Source organism: Rhopalosiphum maidis, chromosome 1, assembly GCF_003676215.2.
Source record: "Rhopalosiphum maidis isolate BTI-1 chromosome 1, ASM367621v3, whole genome shotgun sequence".
NCBI lineage: Eukaryota > Metazoa > Arthropoda > Insecta > Hemiptera > Aphididae > Rhopalosiphum > Rhopalosiphum maidis.
This window is the reverse complement of record NC_040877.1, coordinates 36,867,865-36,882,123: the sequence shown is the minus strand read 5'-3', so window position 1 is coordinate 36,882,123 and position 14,259 is coordinate 36,867,865. Positions and strand designations below refer to the sequence as shown.

General features: G+C 31.2%; 1 protein-coding gene across 5 annotated transcripts in view; it reads left to right on the top strand.

Annotated features, from left to right (window-relative positions):
- LOC113549416 (high affinity cAMP-specific 3',5'-cyclic phosphodiesterase 7A-like) overlaps nt 1-14,259 on the top strand; it is a 110,154-nt gene that overhangs the window by 26,964 nt on the left and 68,931 nt on the right. For 2 of the 5 annotated variants that reach the window (XM_026950697.1, XM_026950694.1), the window contains exon 1: nt 10,725-11,904. The exons of the other annotated variants lie outside the window; for them this stretch is intronic. In XM_026950697.1, the coding sequence (XP_026806498.1) occupies nt 11,770-11,904 (135 nt within the window). In that variant the 5' untranslated portion in view covers nt 10,725-11,769. Of the gene's footprint in view, nt 1-10,724; nt 11,905-14,259 lie in introns of those variants that run through there. 5 annotated transcript variants of the gene reach the window in all.

Genomic DNA, 14,259 nt, shown 5'->3' with positions numbered 1-14,259 from the left:
TTTAGCTCGGGGTGATTTGGGCTGCTTCCAAGTAGATTTTTTTAAAACCTTAAAAGAGTGCATTTGGAAATTAAACAGTTTCACAAATTTTGTTCGTATAATATATTATTTTGGTACGGGGTTGTTGATGACAGCTTTCTCTAAAAGGACACTCATGGAGTTAGGATGGAAATACGCCAAATTTCCGACGGATTTTGTTGAGATTTTCTTTCAACATGCGCTACTTGGACTGCTTTCGAATAATAATGTCTTTGAGTGCAATTATCAACCATTTTATTATTTTATTTTCTAACAATTCTCATTACAAACAAATAAAGACGCTGATAATGAATTTAAAAAAAAAATAATTATGTGTTGTTTTCTTTTATTTTACAAATTGCAATTATTATTTCTTATGTAATTAAGAACTATAAATATACATGTTTATCCATTTTATTTATTTTTTATGCTTTCGAATATACATACAAAATTATTTGAACCATAAACACCCGTATAAAACTGTCATACATTTCCAGAAAATATTTTGTTGCACTGGAATTCTGGAATTAATACGTGTTTCAATTAATATTTCGTTATTGGTCTCTGGAGTCCTATCAATACAAATATTATAAATAGTTTGAAAAGTTAATTTTTCAAGCATTTATGTAAATGATATAGTGTGTGCAAAAGGAGGAGTGTCGAGAAGTACGCTTGTTAATAGCGTGACGTTAACTCGTAATATCCCTTGGGACGATTGCCTTAACAATGACGTTATCGATTTGGTAAGAAGATTACTCAATGACCTAATAAAACTGTAATTTTAGTATATCAAACTAAACCAACACATAAAAAAGTATTGCTCGAATTCACCGAACAAATTGGATGGCTATAATACCGTACACCTATTTCAGTGGAAGTCATTACTAGTTTATGGTTATTGTGTGACCTTCCGATTCTACCACTGTCAAACAATTATCCCAACCTTAAGACATTTTTAAAATTAGGAATTTAGTTCAAACCGTTTTGAATTTAATGGATATAATATATTTAGTACGATCTTTCAATTATTACCTATGTGATATTTTATTTTTTAAACATTATAAATACAAGATATACAATGATTCAATTATAATAAGTAAAATTATGTTGGAATAATTTTGTGCAAAGTTGTTTTTTTTTTTATTTTATCTTAACAGCAACAATTTGACGTTCCCAATTATATACATAGTATATTATACCCAAGTATAAACTATATAGCAATAAAAACCTATAAATGTGATTAAAAACCAGTTTTCTGTATGTACAGAAAATAATATGACCTTAATTCAATATAACATATTTTTTTGTTTACAATAAATAATGAGGTGATACTTTGAAGTTTGAATTTAATTCCGTATAGGTGTGTGCTTTGTTTTTCTTTTAAAGAATATACAGTAGTACAATACATATATATAATATACTATTTATATTTTAAATAATAATGTAATACTTAAATTTTTATTTAATTTTTTATTTTAAAACGTAAACCTGTGAAGGTACTCAATTGTGAAAATACAACGCTATTTTCAACTAGTAGAGATTCGCGAAACACAATGTAAACGCATTTTTGGATAACTAATTATTCTATAATGACAAACCACACCTCATGAATTTACTATGCGATTTTAACATTAGCTAAGACAGTATTGTACTTACCAATTATCATTAGGTTTCAATTATGAAATAATTTAAGCATAGGTTTTATTATTAATTGGCGATTCTTCATTTTATGATTTAATCGCCACTTAGTTGAGAATTATTATTTTGTTATCGTAAAAATAAGACACTACTTATTATATAATATAGTTATATTATATTGACCTCCCAAATACTGTGTGAATAACCTTTCCACCACACCTTATTTTAATGTTTCAATTTTTACTGTATGCATTAGGTACAGTATTTTAGTATTTGTCAACATTTTATTAGTAATATCGTGGCTTAATATTATTTCGTTGATATACACCTAATAATAACATCGGTACACAATATACATAAATATGAAATACCTATGCTATTATTTTATATGGAAAAAGTTTTAAAAAGCTTAGGTATTATAATCAGTGTTTAGTATAATCATTTATTTTAAAAGGAAACATTTAATCCGGAAAAATTATATGTATTTAATATGCTTTATAATAACAGATATATACAATTTAAAATTAGTTAGCATTGTTTGTATTAAACGTAATATTTGTAGTATAAAAGTAAATGTCGCATTCTACTAACCATCAATCTGGCAGTTTGTCAATAGTTTTTTTTTTTATCCATATTGAATCTAGATGTTGATATGAGCAAAAATATGTTGTACCTGTACTTTATGCTACAACTTATATTACATAATTGTATATACTTTGTATATATAATGGGTTGCCTTATGTTTTATTTATATACTACTTACTAAATTTATAATGTGGTTGTATAATATCATATTTCTATTTTTAATAATATACTTTTTTCATTTTAGTATATATTGTTTAAAAATTAACTGTCGTTATGTCTTATGTGTATTTTTTTCTTATTACTGTTGGTGCTATATAGTATTCGTATTGAATATTGACGACAATAAATTATAATCTAATATTACCTAAATTATACTTCCTTAAACTTAAAATTTTTAAATATACTATAACATTATGTAATAGTAGTATTGCACTTACTATAATCGGCAAATTAATAGCCTAATACAGGTGTCTTCAACCTTTTTTTGTTGGCCGTATTAATATATACTTTAGCATTACGAGCCAAAATTATTTAGCGAGAAATAGGAAGGTATTGGAATTTAAGAAAGATACTAAAATAAATCAAAGACTTTTTATTTTTTTATTTTTAGTTTAGTAAAAAATTTATAAATTCAAGACTAATATATTTTGTAAGTATCTGTCAGCTTGGTAGGTCAGTTTTAAAAGATTAATAGCTCAATCCGGCCCATGGCCCACGGGCCATATGTTTGTTACCCTAACTAGATCTTAATGTATTGTAAAGTTTATATAATATTGTCTTGTAATAATGGTGTATACTTGCATATAATATGAGGTATATAATGTATATTGTGTAAATTATTAGATAAGGTTTGTAATAAAAATGACTATAATAATGTATTAGGTATAAGTGCGTAACGTTTTTTTAGTATAATAAGTTATATTAAATATAATACAATTTGTCATTTATGTAGTTACAATGTATACAATGTACATATATTTATATATATAGTATATATGGCATAACCAAGAAAACAGATCATATATTTTACTCTATAGTTGAATCACATTTGGTAGAATGTTTTTTTTTCAAATAAGATAGAATATCCATATTATTTAAAGAAAAAAAAAATTATAGTTGTCATAAAAAAAATAATATTTATCACATTTTTAAAAAGTGAATACCATGTTTGTTTATATCCTTGTTACTATGAAACGAATAAAGGTCTATATTCACCGTAGGTTTAGGTGAATATATAGTAAAATACATAGGTAAATACTTTTACTACCGCTATCTAATTGATAAAATAAAAATGTATATATATATATATAGTTGGTCCATAACTTGTAAAATAAGTACCTACTTAATATAATTATCATGTGAAATATGTAAGCAGTAATAATTTATTTAAGGATTTTATGAAAATATGGACCGATAACATTTTTAAGTGTGTTATCTGCTGAATACATTAAAAAAGGTACAATTGTTATCCTGGGATTATAAAAATGTTGTTAAAATATAAGCATAATACCTTTTTGTAAATTATAGAGAACAAACTTTTTAGAATCGCTTAAAAAATTTAAAAAATAATTAATAATTATGTAAAAAATGAAAATATTGAAAAATAAATAAATGTATGGTACCTACTGACTTGGAATTATTAAATTGCAACTTTTATTTTAAGTTAATTTTGCATTACTATTTTAAACTCCATAAAGTTTCTGATGATGTTTTATATTTTGCATGATTGATGCCCAAACTTATATTTATTACATGACCTAGTTCCTCAAAAGAAAATATTAATTTGTACATACCTACCTAATAATGACAGGTTCTCCAATTTCGAGTGATTTTCTCAATGTGTGGTGATCTAGTGACATGATGAATTGTTGATAGTATCGTGTTTCATACAGAATAGAACGGTTGATATTAGTAATCTATATCTTTATAGTAGGCAGCTGAAAGTAGCAGGATTTTTTTTTCACAATATGTAAAGGATACAATTTCAAAGTCCTTTCATATTAAATAGAAGTATAGTCAAATGGACGTATTAATACAAACTATAAATTAAATAGGTTATTAAAAATAAATATATGCAGGTATTTTTTTCGATTTTTATGAAAATATAATTTTTGGTTTATAGGTGCTTTAGGTTAAATTGGACATACTTTGTCATTTTAGTTATTTTGTATATCATTGTTATTATTTATTACATTAATATTATTATTAATAAGTATAGATGAGATAGATGTTTGTTAATAATAATTCAATAACTATGTAATGAGTAATGACTAATAAGTATTTTTGCGCCGCAATGCACTTATATTATTATTATGTGCATGGTTTGAAATATATATGTTATGATTTGTAAATTACATACCTAGCCACCTTAAGAGATATTAGACGGCTTCATATATTATATTTGTTTACGTCTGGTACAGCTTACATGCACAAACAATTTAATTTTGATATTGTCCTCATCTCGTTTTGAGAGTTATAGATATTGGCGCAATTAATCCTCCGGCTTGGACGTTGTTGTGGTTGTGAATGGGACGGTGACGAAATAGTTTGTATAATATTCGTACGAATAATTGATGACCAACAGAAAATATCGTGAATATCCGCTCGTCTTGAGTATGTACTGTATACCAACGTAACACATATTATTCTATAGGTACCGTTTAACCGTACCTATTAGTTGACCGAGCTTACCGTGATTGCTGGTGTATGGAACACTGCGGGGCTTATATAGAATCTCCCTAAGGAATTCGCGGAACATTCGCGCGTTCCGAAAATTTTTCATTCCGGCGAGGATCTAAACTGGCGCAGTCTGACCGCGGTAAGCACGGTCGACCATGTTGTTTACAATTGTCACGACGATATTTATGCAACAGCAATATTTTCTGTCAGCTAGTTTAATGAATCAGGTGATCGCAGACGGGTTTTCCGCGTTCTCCACCGCCGATTTCGATTACATTGTATTCGTAATTTTGTTTTTTCGTTTTTCGCGTCTACGAGTGTGCGTATGTATAATGTTTTAATGTTGTGTATTTATGCGTCAAAAGCTTGGCCACGAATCTCGATATATAGCCAATCGTTTTCAAGTATAGCGGTTTGTGAGTGCCTGTACAGCGTCGACAGTGTTTAGTAGTGGAGGAACAATATAATCTGCAGACTCGACACGCAAGTACACAGCCACCAGTTTCCCAAGGTTGTGCACCGGGTGGCCTGCCGAGGTAGGATGTACTACAAAGTCACACTATTCTCATGTTTTTTGTAGGATTATAGAAATGCGTGTAAGGCAGTTATTTAGAAATTAGAATTGATAAAAAAATGAAATGCGCGTGCTATATGACAATTTTTAGTTTAACACTGTTACATATTATAATATTACTATATATAAATATCAAGTATTATTATTTATCATGCATTATTATCGGTTAAATTATGAACCTGTGACACATACTTGTTTCATATATTGTATAGGTATTATACAAAGATGCACATGTTGATATTGTATATTTTTTTAAGTGAATCCGATGCTATTATATATTTTAGTTTAAACCACAACTGATCCAAATTTTATGGGCTTCTAACAAACCATTAATATGTATTTAGATGTTTAGGTATGCATTAGTGTTCCGTCACAAACACGTGTCACGAACAATTTTATACACGTTGGGTCAAAATATTTATTTATTAATAACTAATAAGTTAATTATTTGTATTTTATTATTAAAATGTGTGTTATATGTATAAGATATAAGGTATATATTACTAAATGTAATCTATCGGATACCTATAAACGACAAATAATAATAATGTATCTATATATTTATAAAATATAAAATATTAATAAACATAATTAATAGGATCCTTGATCTAGTTTTTCCCTTATTTGTTGTGCTCACCAAAAACCCTATATATTTTCCAACTCTCTTGAGAGTTTTATCTAAAATGCTTTATGTATTTCATTACTTATAAATTTTAATTTTTATAATTATCTATAGTAATTCTATAGAACCATAGAATAATATTAAAAAAAATTTTTGTAATAGATTGCAATTATTTATTAAAGAATAATTCTATAGATACAATTGATAACGTGTTTTAGTATTAAGTTTATTCTCCTATATAAAAATAATTGTTGTTAGTACAATATCATTATATACATTAATATAATCATGTGTACTTACCTCTACTTATAACTATTATTTAGAAATGCTTTTAGTTTCAGTTAAATCATGGAAAATAAATAACAGCATCATGATATTATTTTCAAATATGTTATAATATCTTTCTTTTCTGAGAGTTTAATAAGTATAGTACATTATACTGATTGAATTTTGGATATAAAACTTTGTTTGTGACGACATATCATTAAATTGATTGGACGCCATTTATTTGATGTGTATAGAAATTATAATTTACTTTACTACTTTATAAATATTATATACATTATGGTTTTTCAAAAGTGGTGAATTTGCTTAAAATATTATTTTACGTCGAAGTTGTAAACCTTGAATTTTTCAGAATACAGAGAAAAAATACGTAATGTATATATTATATAATATAAATGTAACTATACTTTTTACGTTGGTTTCATCGTAATTAAATATCTTATTTAATACATCCTACTTTTTGTTTTTTTTTTAATGTATTTGATTACCAATTGTAGTTGACTTCCTATTTAGGTCGTAAGTAAACAAAAGTAGGTATACTAAAGTATACTAGGTAGATAGGTTAATGTATAATTTATATATAATTCATGTGTTCTATCTAAATTATTCTTAGACGTTACGTTGATAACGATTGTATTTCGTATTTACTAATAATTATAATATTTTAATTTAATATATATTAAACCCCAAGAAATAATATTTTGTAAATAATTCAAGGTCGACGTAGACTTTGGGTCTAAAAATATAAATTTGTTTGAATTAATGTGGCATAAAGTTTTAAATTTAGATAAAATCGTGTTTTACAAATCCTTGGAAATAATTTCCACTCTTTGATTTCAATATTTTTTATTATTTTCAGTTTTGTGGTTCACATAATATGTAGTGTATGCACTGTTATTTAAGTTCCATTTAAAATATCCATGTTAATTAGTCATTTAGAAACATTTATTTGTGTGCGTGGCTGATGGGTCGAATAGGATACTATATGCTCTAAGCCTCTAAAGCAGGGATTCTCAATCTCTTATAAACACTGTACCCCTTTTTATCAATAAATTTTTTTGGGTACCCCTTCTTAGTGACTAAACTAATATATATATATATATATATATATATATATAAAAATTACTTACATACATGTTGGCCAGATTTGTACCCCTTAAAAAATTTCGAGTACTCCCAAGGGGTACGCGTACTACAGTTTGAAAAACACTGCTCTAAAGCATTATATCTATGTACACTGTACAGTATATAACAAAATACAATTTTATAAAGTATTTTAGTTTTGTCTATTTAATATTTGCATATGATGTAATTCTACGTACGTCTATATATTTCAACCCCAATCTCTAAATAATGTACTTCAAACCATTTATAATTATATGTAAAGTAGTTTTATATATTCAAATACAAATGATTATAAGACATACGGCGCTATTTATTAAGCTCGTTTTAAATACGTACACTCTAGTCGATAATTGCAGATTACTTGGTGTGATAAAAAAGTACTTGGAATTTTTAAATATGACTTTATCAATTCGATATTGTTCTAAATACAAAAATTATCACCATCAATGAAATCGTCTTAAGAAAAAATACCAAATGTCGTTATTTTCCACCTTAAAAACACTTTCGGGATTAAATTCGAAAATTCCTATTTTTTTATTTTTTTATCGGTTAAGAGACGCTGCAATTTTGTTAATATTTAAGTTTTTGGTTAATATATATTTGAAAAAAACATTATAATTCTATTATTTTTTTTATTGTTAATCGATGATTATTCATGAACACAAACCATAGTTCCATTTGTTGTAGGTAGGTTACTGGTACTCTACTAGGTTAAGTGTCTCACAGATGTTCTACTTTCTTTAAAACACTTAAATTACCCATAAGCGTCTTGTCCGAAATAGCAATATTTCCAAAAGCTTTTGGTAAAAGTTTAGATGTTTCATTATAATTTGTTCCCAACTTACAAAATTGCACGTAAATTTGTAACGCACCGGTAAGTGCTTGTTACTACAGGTACTCAATAATAACGTATAGTTTCAGTAAGTTGTTTTATTTAAATTTTAAATTTGATAGGTATATGCCATTATTTATGACAGATAAGTCACACGATGAGAATTTATCAAACTTACATCTTATTTAATCATTATTTATTGAATTATTTAGAATACGAATATATGCGTCAGGGATAGAGCTAGCTTAGTAAAAATCTAAATGATTTAAATATTTTTGAATGAACCTACTCCGTATAAATATTTATCTTAAACATTTTTAAATATTGCGTATATTATGTATCAAATCAATTATTCGCGCTTATTGTCAAATTATCATTTAGATATGGTGTAATATTTATTTTATTATTATATTATTTATATCTACCATGCATTTATTCACACTGTTGTACAGTAAAGTAGTATTAACTCAAAAGTTAATAATAATTATATAATATATTATGTTATAAATATAATATAATGCAATGTTTTTAAAAAAAATATAGCGACTTCACTTAATACTTATAGTATAATAATTTACTTTTTTAACAATACAAAAAAAAAAAACATTCCATGAAATATACTTATAAGCTATATAAGACATCAGTAGACCATCTCCATTCAGAACCGTTTATCGTGTACAATGATATATCGTTGAATTTCAATCCAACATATCCATTACAGCGACCCACTAGACACCTGTACAGCAGAGCGGTACCCACTAGCCCACCTTTTTTAAATTAATTTAATCAATAATTAACTAACTATATATTTATATTATAGGAATCAATATATTGCTTTAAAAAAAAAACGTGGATTTATATATGTGTGGTGCGAGCTCTGGGAGGGGCTTTGCCTCTTGGCTCTCTTTTTGCATTCGTCCCTGTACGTGTGTGTAACGTACTAACGTGTACTGTTTATATATACCTATATTATATGTATATATGTGTATGTATAATGTTAATTAGTTTAACATGTCACTGTATTTATGTATAATATTTTAAAGTATTTAAAATAATTTATTCATAATATAGGTATTGGAATATATAATAATTAATTGAAAATAATTTTTTTTTTAGATTGCGGTGTAATTAAAATTGCAATTATTCAGGGACGAGTTATTAATTTTCTTCATTTTTTTTTATCTTACACGTACACACACACATGTATATATATATATATATATAAGTATACGATATCCATGTATACTTGTATATATACTAAGTAGGTATGCATTGGAAATATATAAATTGCCGATAATTCGTTGTGAATTATTAACGTATAAATATAAAAATAATTCTAGTTGCGAGTGTTACGGGAATGAAAAATTTTACATTTCTATATGAACTTATATTATAACTTTGAATGAAATCCAATTATGGAAGTGCTATTTCACATATCCGACGAAATACTATACTTAATCTTTTCATCCCTTGGGTCGTAGAGCAGTGATAGATTTAGGGTTTAGGTTTACAGAACCTCAGGTGGTGGGTAACCTAATTTGCGGTTAAAATTGGATTGAATTCTGAATTATACGCGTATTGCTCTAAGGCCACGTACTGCAGTTTTATTATATGAGAACGTTTTCGATAGGTCTAAGCAAATAAATTAGGCACTAAGGATTTTGTAAATGTTTAATACGAAAAAGGCTACCTGTAGCACAGATACAGTTTTTAAATAAAATAACAACAAACAACTGCTGTACAAAAGTAAATTAGAGCTTGCCAACTGGCCGTTAAAACTTGACGACTTCGTAGGGATGTGCGCTTATTATTACAATAAATAAACTATCGTCTATAATGATAGCGTGGGACGGTGTTATTACTTTGTCGTCGCTGACCATCAATCGGCGGCGAGCGCGAATAAAAAAGCAGTATAATAATAACAATAATATTGTATTATTATAATAATAATATATCAATGATTTTATTAATGTAAACACAACGCGTAGGTCTCCGCCGACACACCTTCGGCGACGATCCGCACGTGCTCTACCGGCACCTGCAGCCGAGGTGGCGGTGGAAATGTTGGGCGCCACCGAGAGCGTGCGCGCGCCCCTCGACCGACCCTGCCCCGACGTCGACTCGGATCGGAGCGCGCGGCCGGCCGGCCGTAGCTGCTGTAACGCGGCGGCGGACCCGCACCCACCCGGCCGCGAGCGGCGTGCGCGCGCGAGTTAGCGAGAACGGCGACAACCGGGAGAGGCAGTGTGTGTGCGCGCGCGGTTGTGTGTGCCAGGCAGCTGCGTGCGTGTGTGCGCGAGAGTTCTGTGCGCGTCCGCTACGGTGCTCGCCGGCTGCTGCCGCTCTGCCGCTCGCTCGCCGCTACCGCTCGCTATATAGTCGCCGCCGCCGCCGCCGCCCGATCGTCTGTGCGCGTGTGCGTGTGTCGTGTGTGCGTGCGAGCGTAGCCGTTGCGCCGGCAGAGCGAAAGAGACGCGAGAACGAGAGAAGGAGCGAATGAGTGAGACAGAGCGTGGGTGAGCGAGATAGAGTGAACGCTCGAGCGCCGCCGCCGCCGCCGCCGCCGCCGTCTCAGTGTGTGTGTGTGTGCGTGCGTCGCCGGAGTGACTATTCGCCGGCCGGCCGCCCTCAGTTACGCGCGCGTATAGATAATAATAATAATAATAATAATAATAATAATAACAATAGTTATAATATATTTTTTTCCGAATACCTATCACTAATAATTGTTTTATATATTATTATCAATCTGTTGTAATTATTTTTTTCTGCTCATATTCCTCCTCATTTTCGGTCGTAACGACAACCGTTGTCTCGCCGTCACTGCCGCCACTGCCATCACGGGATGCGATAATATAGAGTTAATATAACAATACTATTTCCGCCGCCGTCGTCCCGTGTCGCTGCCCGATCGGTCAACCGCCCGACTGCTGTCGTCCTGGTTTTATGCGACTAGGCATAACCCCGTCACTGCCGCCATCACAGTCAACGTTTCCATTTTCAGCCATCACGTGTGTCTCGGCCCATTCCACGTGCGACGACAACGGTCTACTGCGACGCGTTACAGCTTCGTAATAAGATAGCAATTGCCAAGCGGTGGTGTCGTTGGTAACGGCGACGGCGGCGGCGGCGGCGGCGGCGGCGACGGCGACGGCGACGGTGGTGGCAACAACGACTGACTTTTACTCTTGTCCCTACCGGACGCTGACCGTCTTCTGCTGCTGGAGCTGCCGGCCGGTGGTGTTGACGTCGTCGTCGTCGTCGTCGTCATCGTTGCCATCGTCGTCATCGTTGTTTTTGTTGTCGTTGTTGTTGTTGTTGTGCACTTTCGCCACCTCCACCGCCGTCGTAGCTTTCGCCGTCACTTAATCGGGTCCGTCACACCGACTACTCACACCACGTGCCGAAGTGATGCAACAACAATGCGGTTTTTGCGCCGCGGTGTCCGACCTTTTCCGGAGGATAATGTGCTTTAACGGCAGTAGGAGGGGCAGCGATCAGTCGTACTATCACGAGCTGGACAACGATGACCCTCAGATTGCACTAGTGAGTGGACTTATTGGTTAAACGTCTTAACGTTTCTTACATAGCCCTCCGCAACACCCGTTAATATTATTATATATTATTGTTTCTGTTTTCCACACTTAACGGAAGTTTTTCGCTGCATTTGACCCGCGTGTATACGTATTATATATTTTATTCTCGTCAAGTACGTTTATGGTTATGCATTTATATGTATGTACATATGCGTGCGGTGTGTATTTGCGAGCACGCGATAATTTTAAGAATATATGGTAATAATAACATAATATTATATTGTACACCAAGCCTGCAGATAATTATTGCACGTGCATGCTATCGAAAACCGTGTTTGTATACACATACATAACTGCTAAAAAATGTTTTTAAAAATAAAACACTTAAACGTTGGTACCTTATATACGCACATTCGTTTGTGCAACACACATATGTGTCGTTCGTGCTCTAACGAATATAATACACGGTTCGAACGTCGTGTCATATAACCGCGTTTTTATTTTTTTCAATATTATAATACGTGCCTTGTTGCAGTTGAACATACGCATAGGGTTTTAAAAGTATATTCGAGTTTATCGTTTTTTATATGTCACTGATTGCGTGTGTGTGTGTGTGTGTGTGTGTGTGTGTGTGTTTATATATATATATATACGTAGATACAGTGGCGTCATTTGTGGGATGCAAGGGTGTACAAATGCATCCCATGAACAAAATTATTGTTATTTGTTTTATACTATAATTTGTATAAAATGATCTACATTTACAAAAAAAGTGTGTTGAAAAAAATTTATGGGATGACTCGACCATGCGAGTGACTGGTATTACTCTAAATTTTCAATATTGGTTTTGCATCCCATGAAAAAATGTGAAATGACACCCTTGCGTAGATAGATAGATATACTATATACATTATACAGCCTTCGAGAGAAGGGCTATACCGTAAGCCGTTAAAGTTTACTGTTATCGGGTAGCGCCATTCATGAAACTTGGGGATAGACGTTTTCGGCAGGGTACTATGGTGTACTACTATATATAATATATATATAGCTGCTTTATTGCTAGTACTCGTATTGTGGGTCTGAGTTTTTTATTTCTATTATTATATTTTTTCTATCGTTACGCGTTTATAACGGACTCCAAGAAAACAACATTGTGTACGTGTGTGTCCACCGCATAGTAAAGGTCAATATATATTTTTACAATACTATTCTTTCCGACTGGTCGGCCAAATAAATGAATATAGGTGTAATGCAATAAAATATATAATTATATAACTTATTGCCGTATGTACGTTCATAATATTTAATAATATTTACAATATAATAGTGCAGGATTTGGGATTACATACTTAACGTATTGTTGCTCCGACGCAACGCACACGTTGGTACATAATATTATTTTTATGATTATCGAAGCGGTACAACGACCTCCGCGTCGCGAGCCGATTGTTCCGAGACTTATATTATTTCGTTTACGTTACACGTCGTTTTGCGGTTTTTACAGTAATATTATTACGTACTTATTTTAGTGATGCCAAAAAGTGTTGCGAATCGCCGTTTTTTTATCTCTAAAGCGTGTGTCGTTTCAAGAATGTACACGCGCGACTAGAAATAATAATCATTTTAACAAAGCACAATTAATAGTCATACTCGTTTATTATTTGTTTTACTTGAGATACTCGAAAAACAAAAAAAAAAAAACAATATTATCTAGTAAACAAGTTGTGTTGAGACTTTTCCGTATCTCTAAATAAAATATATATCTATGTGTGTGTTTGATCTATATATAATAGTATATTTTATACGAAGTATATTCAGAAAGTAAGTTACGCTGGGCAATAAAAAAAAAAGTAAAATATATTGGAATGTTAAGTACAAGTATTAAGTTATTTTTTTAACATAGTTTTCTTCATTATTTAAGCACTTATCATGACGAGGCACTAGTTTTTGTATTCATTTATCATAGAAAGATACCGCCAGTAATTGCAACCATGTGTAAAACCATAGTCACCTAGAAATTATTTCACGAGTAGAAGAAGATGAAAATCACTAGATACCAGATCTGAGCTATAGGGAAGATTATCAAAATGTTTCCATGCAAAATCCACAATAAGTTGTAGTAGAAAACGCAACTTACTTTTTTAGTTTTTTGGATAAGTATATATCGTATTTGTTTGTCGTATAATAAATATTCTTATTCTACCGTACGTGTAACGTTGTTTTCTCGGACTCCAGCGACGTTGTTTAACATGTCATCGTTTTCAAATAAATGACGGTTATTTTCGTTCCATCCAATAATATAATATACAATAATATCGATGGCTTTATAAGCGGGAAAATTTGTAAATGTCCACTTTATCCCGAA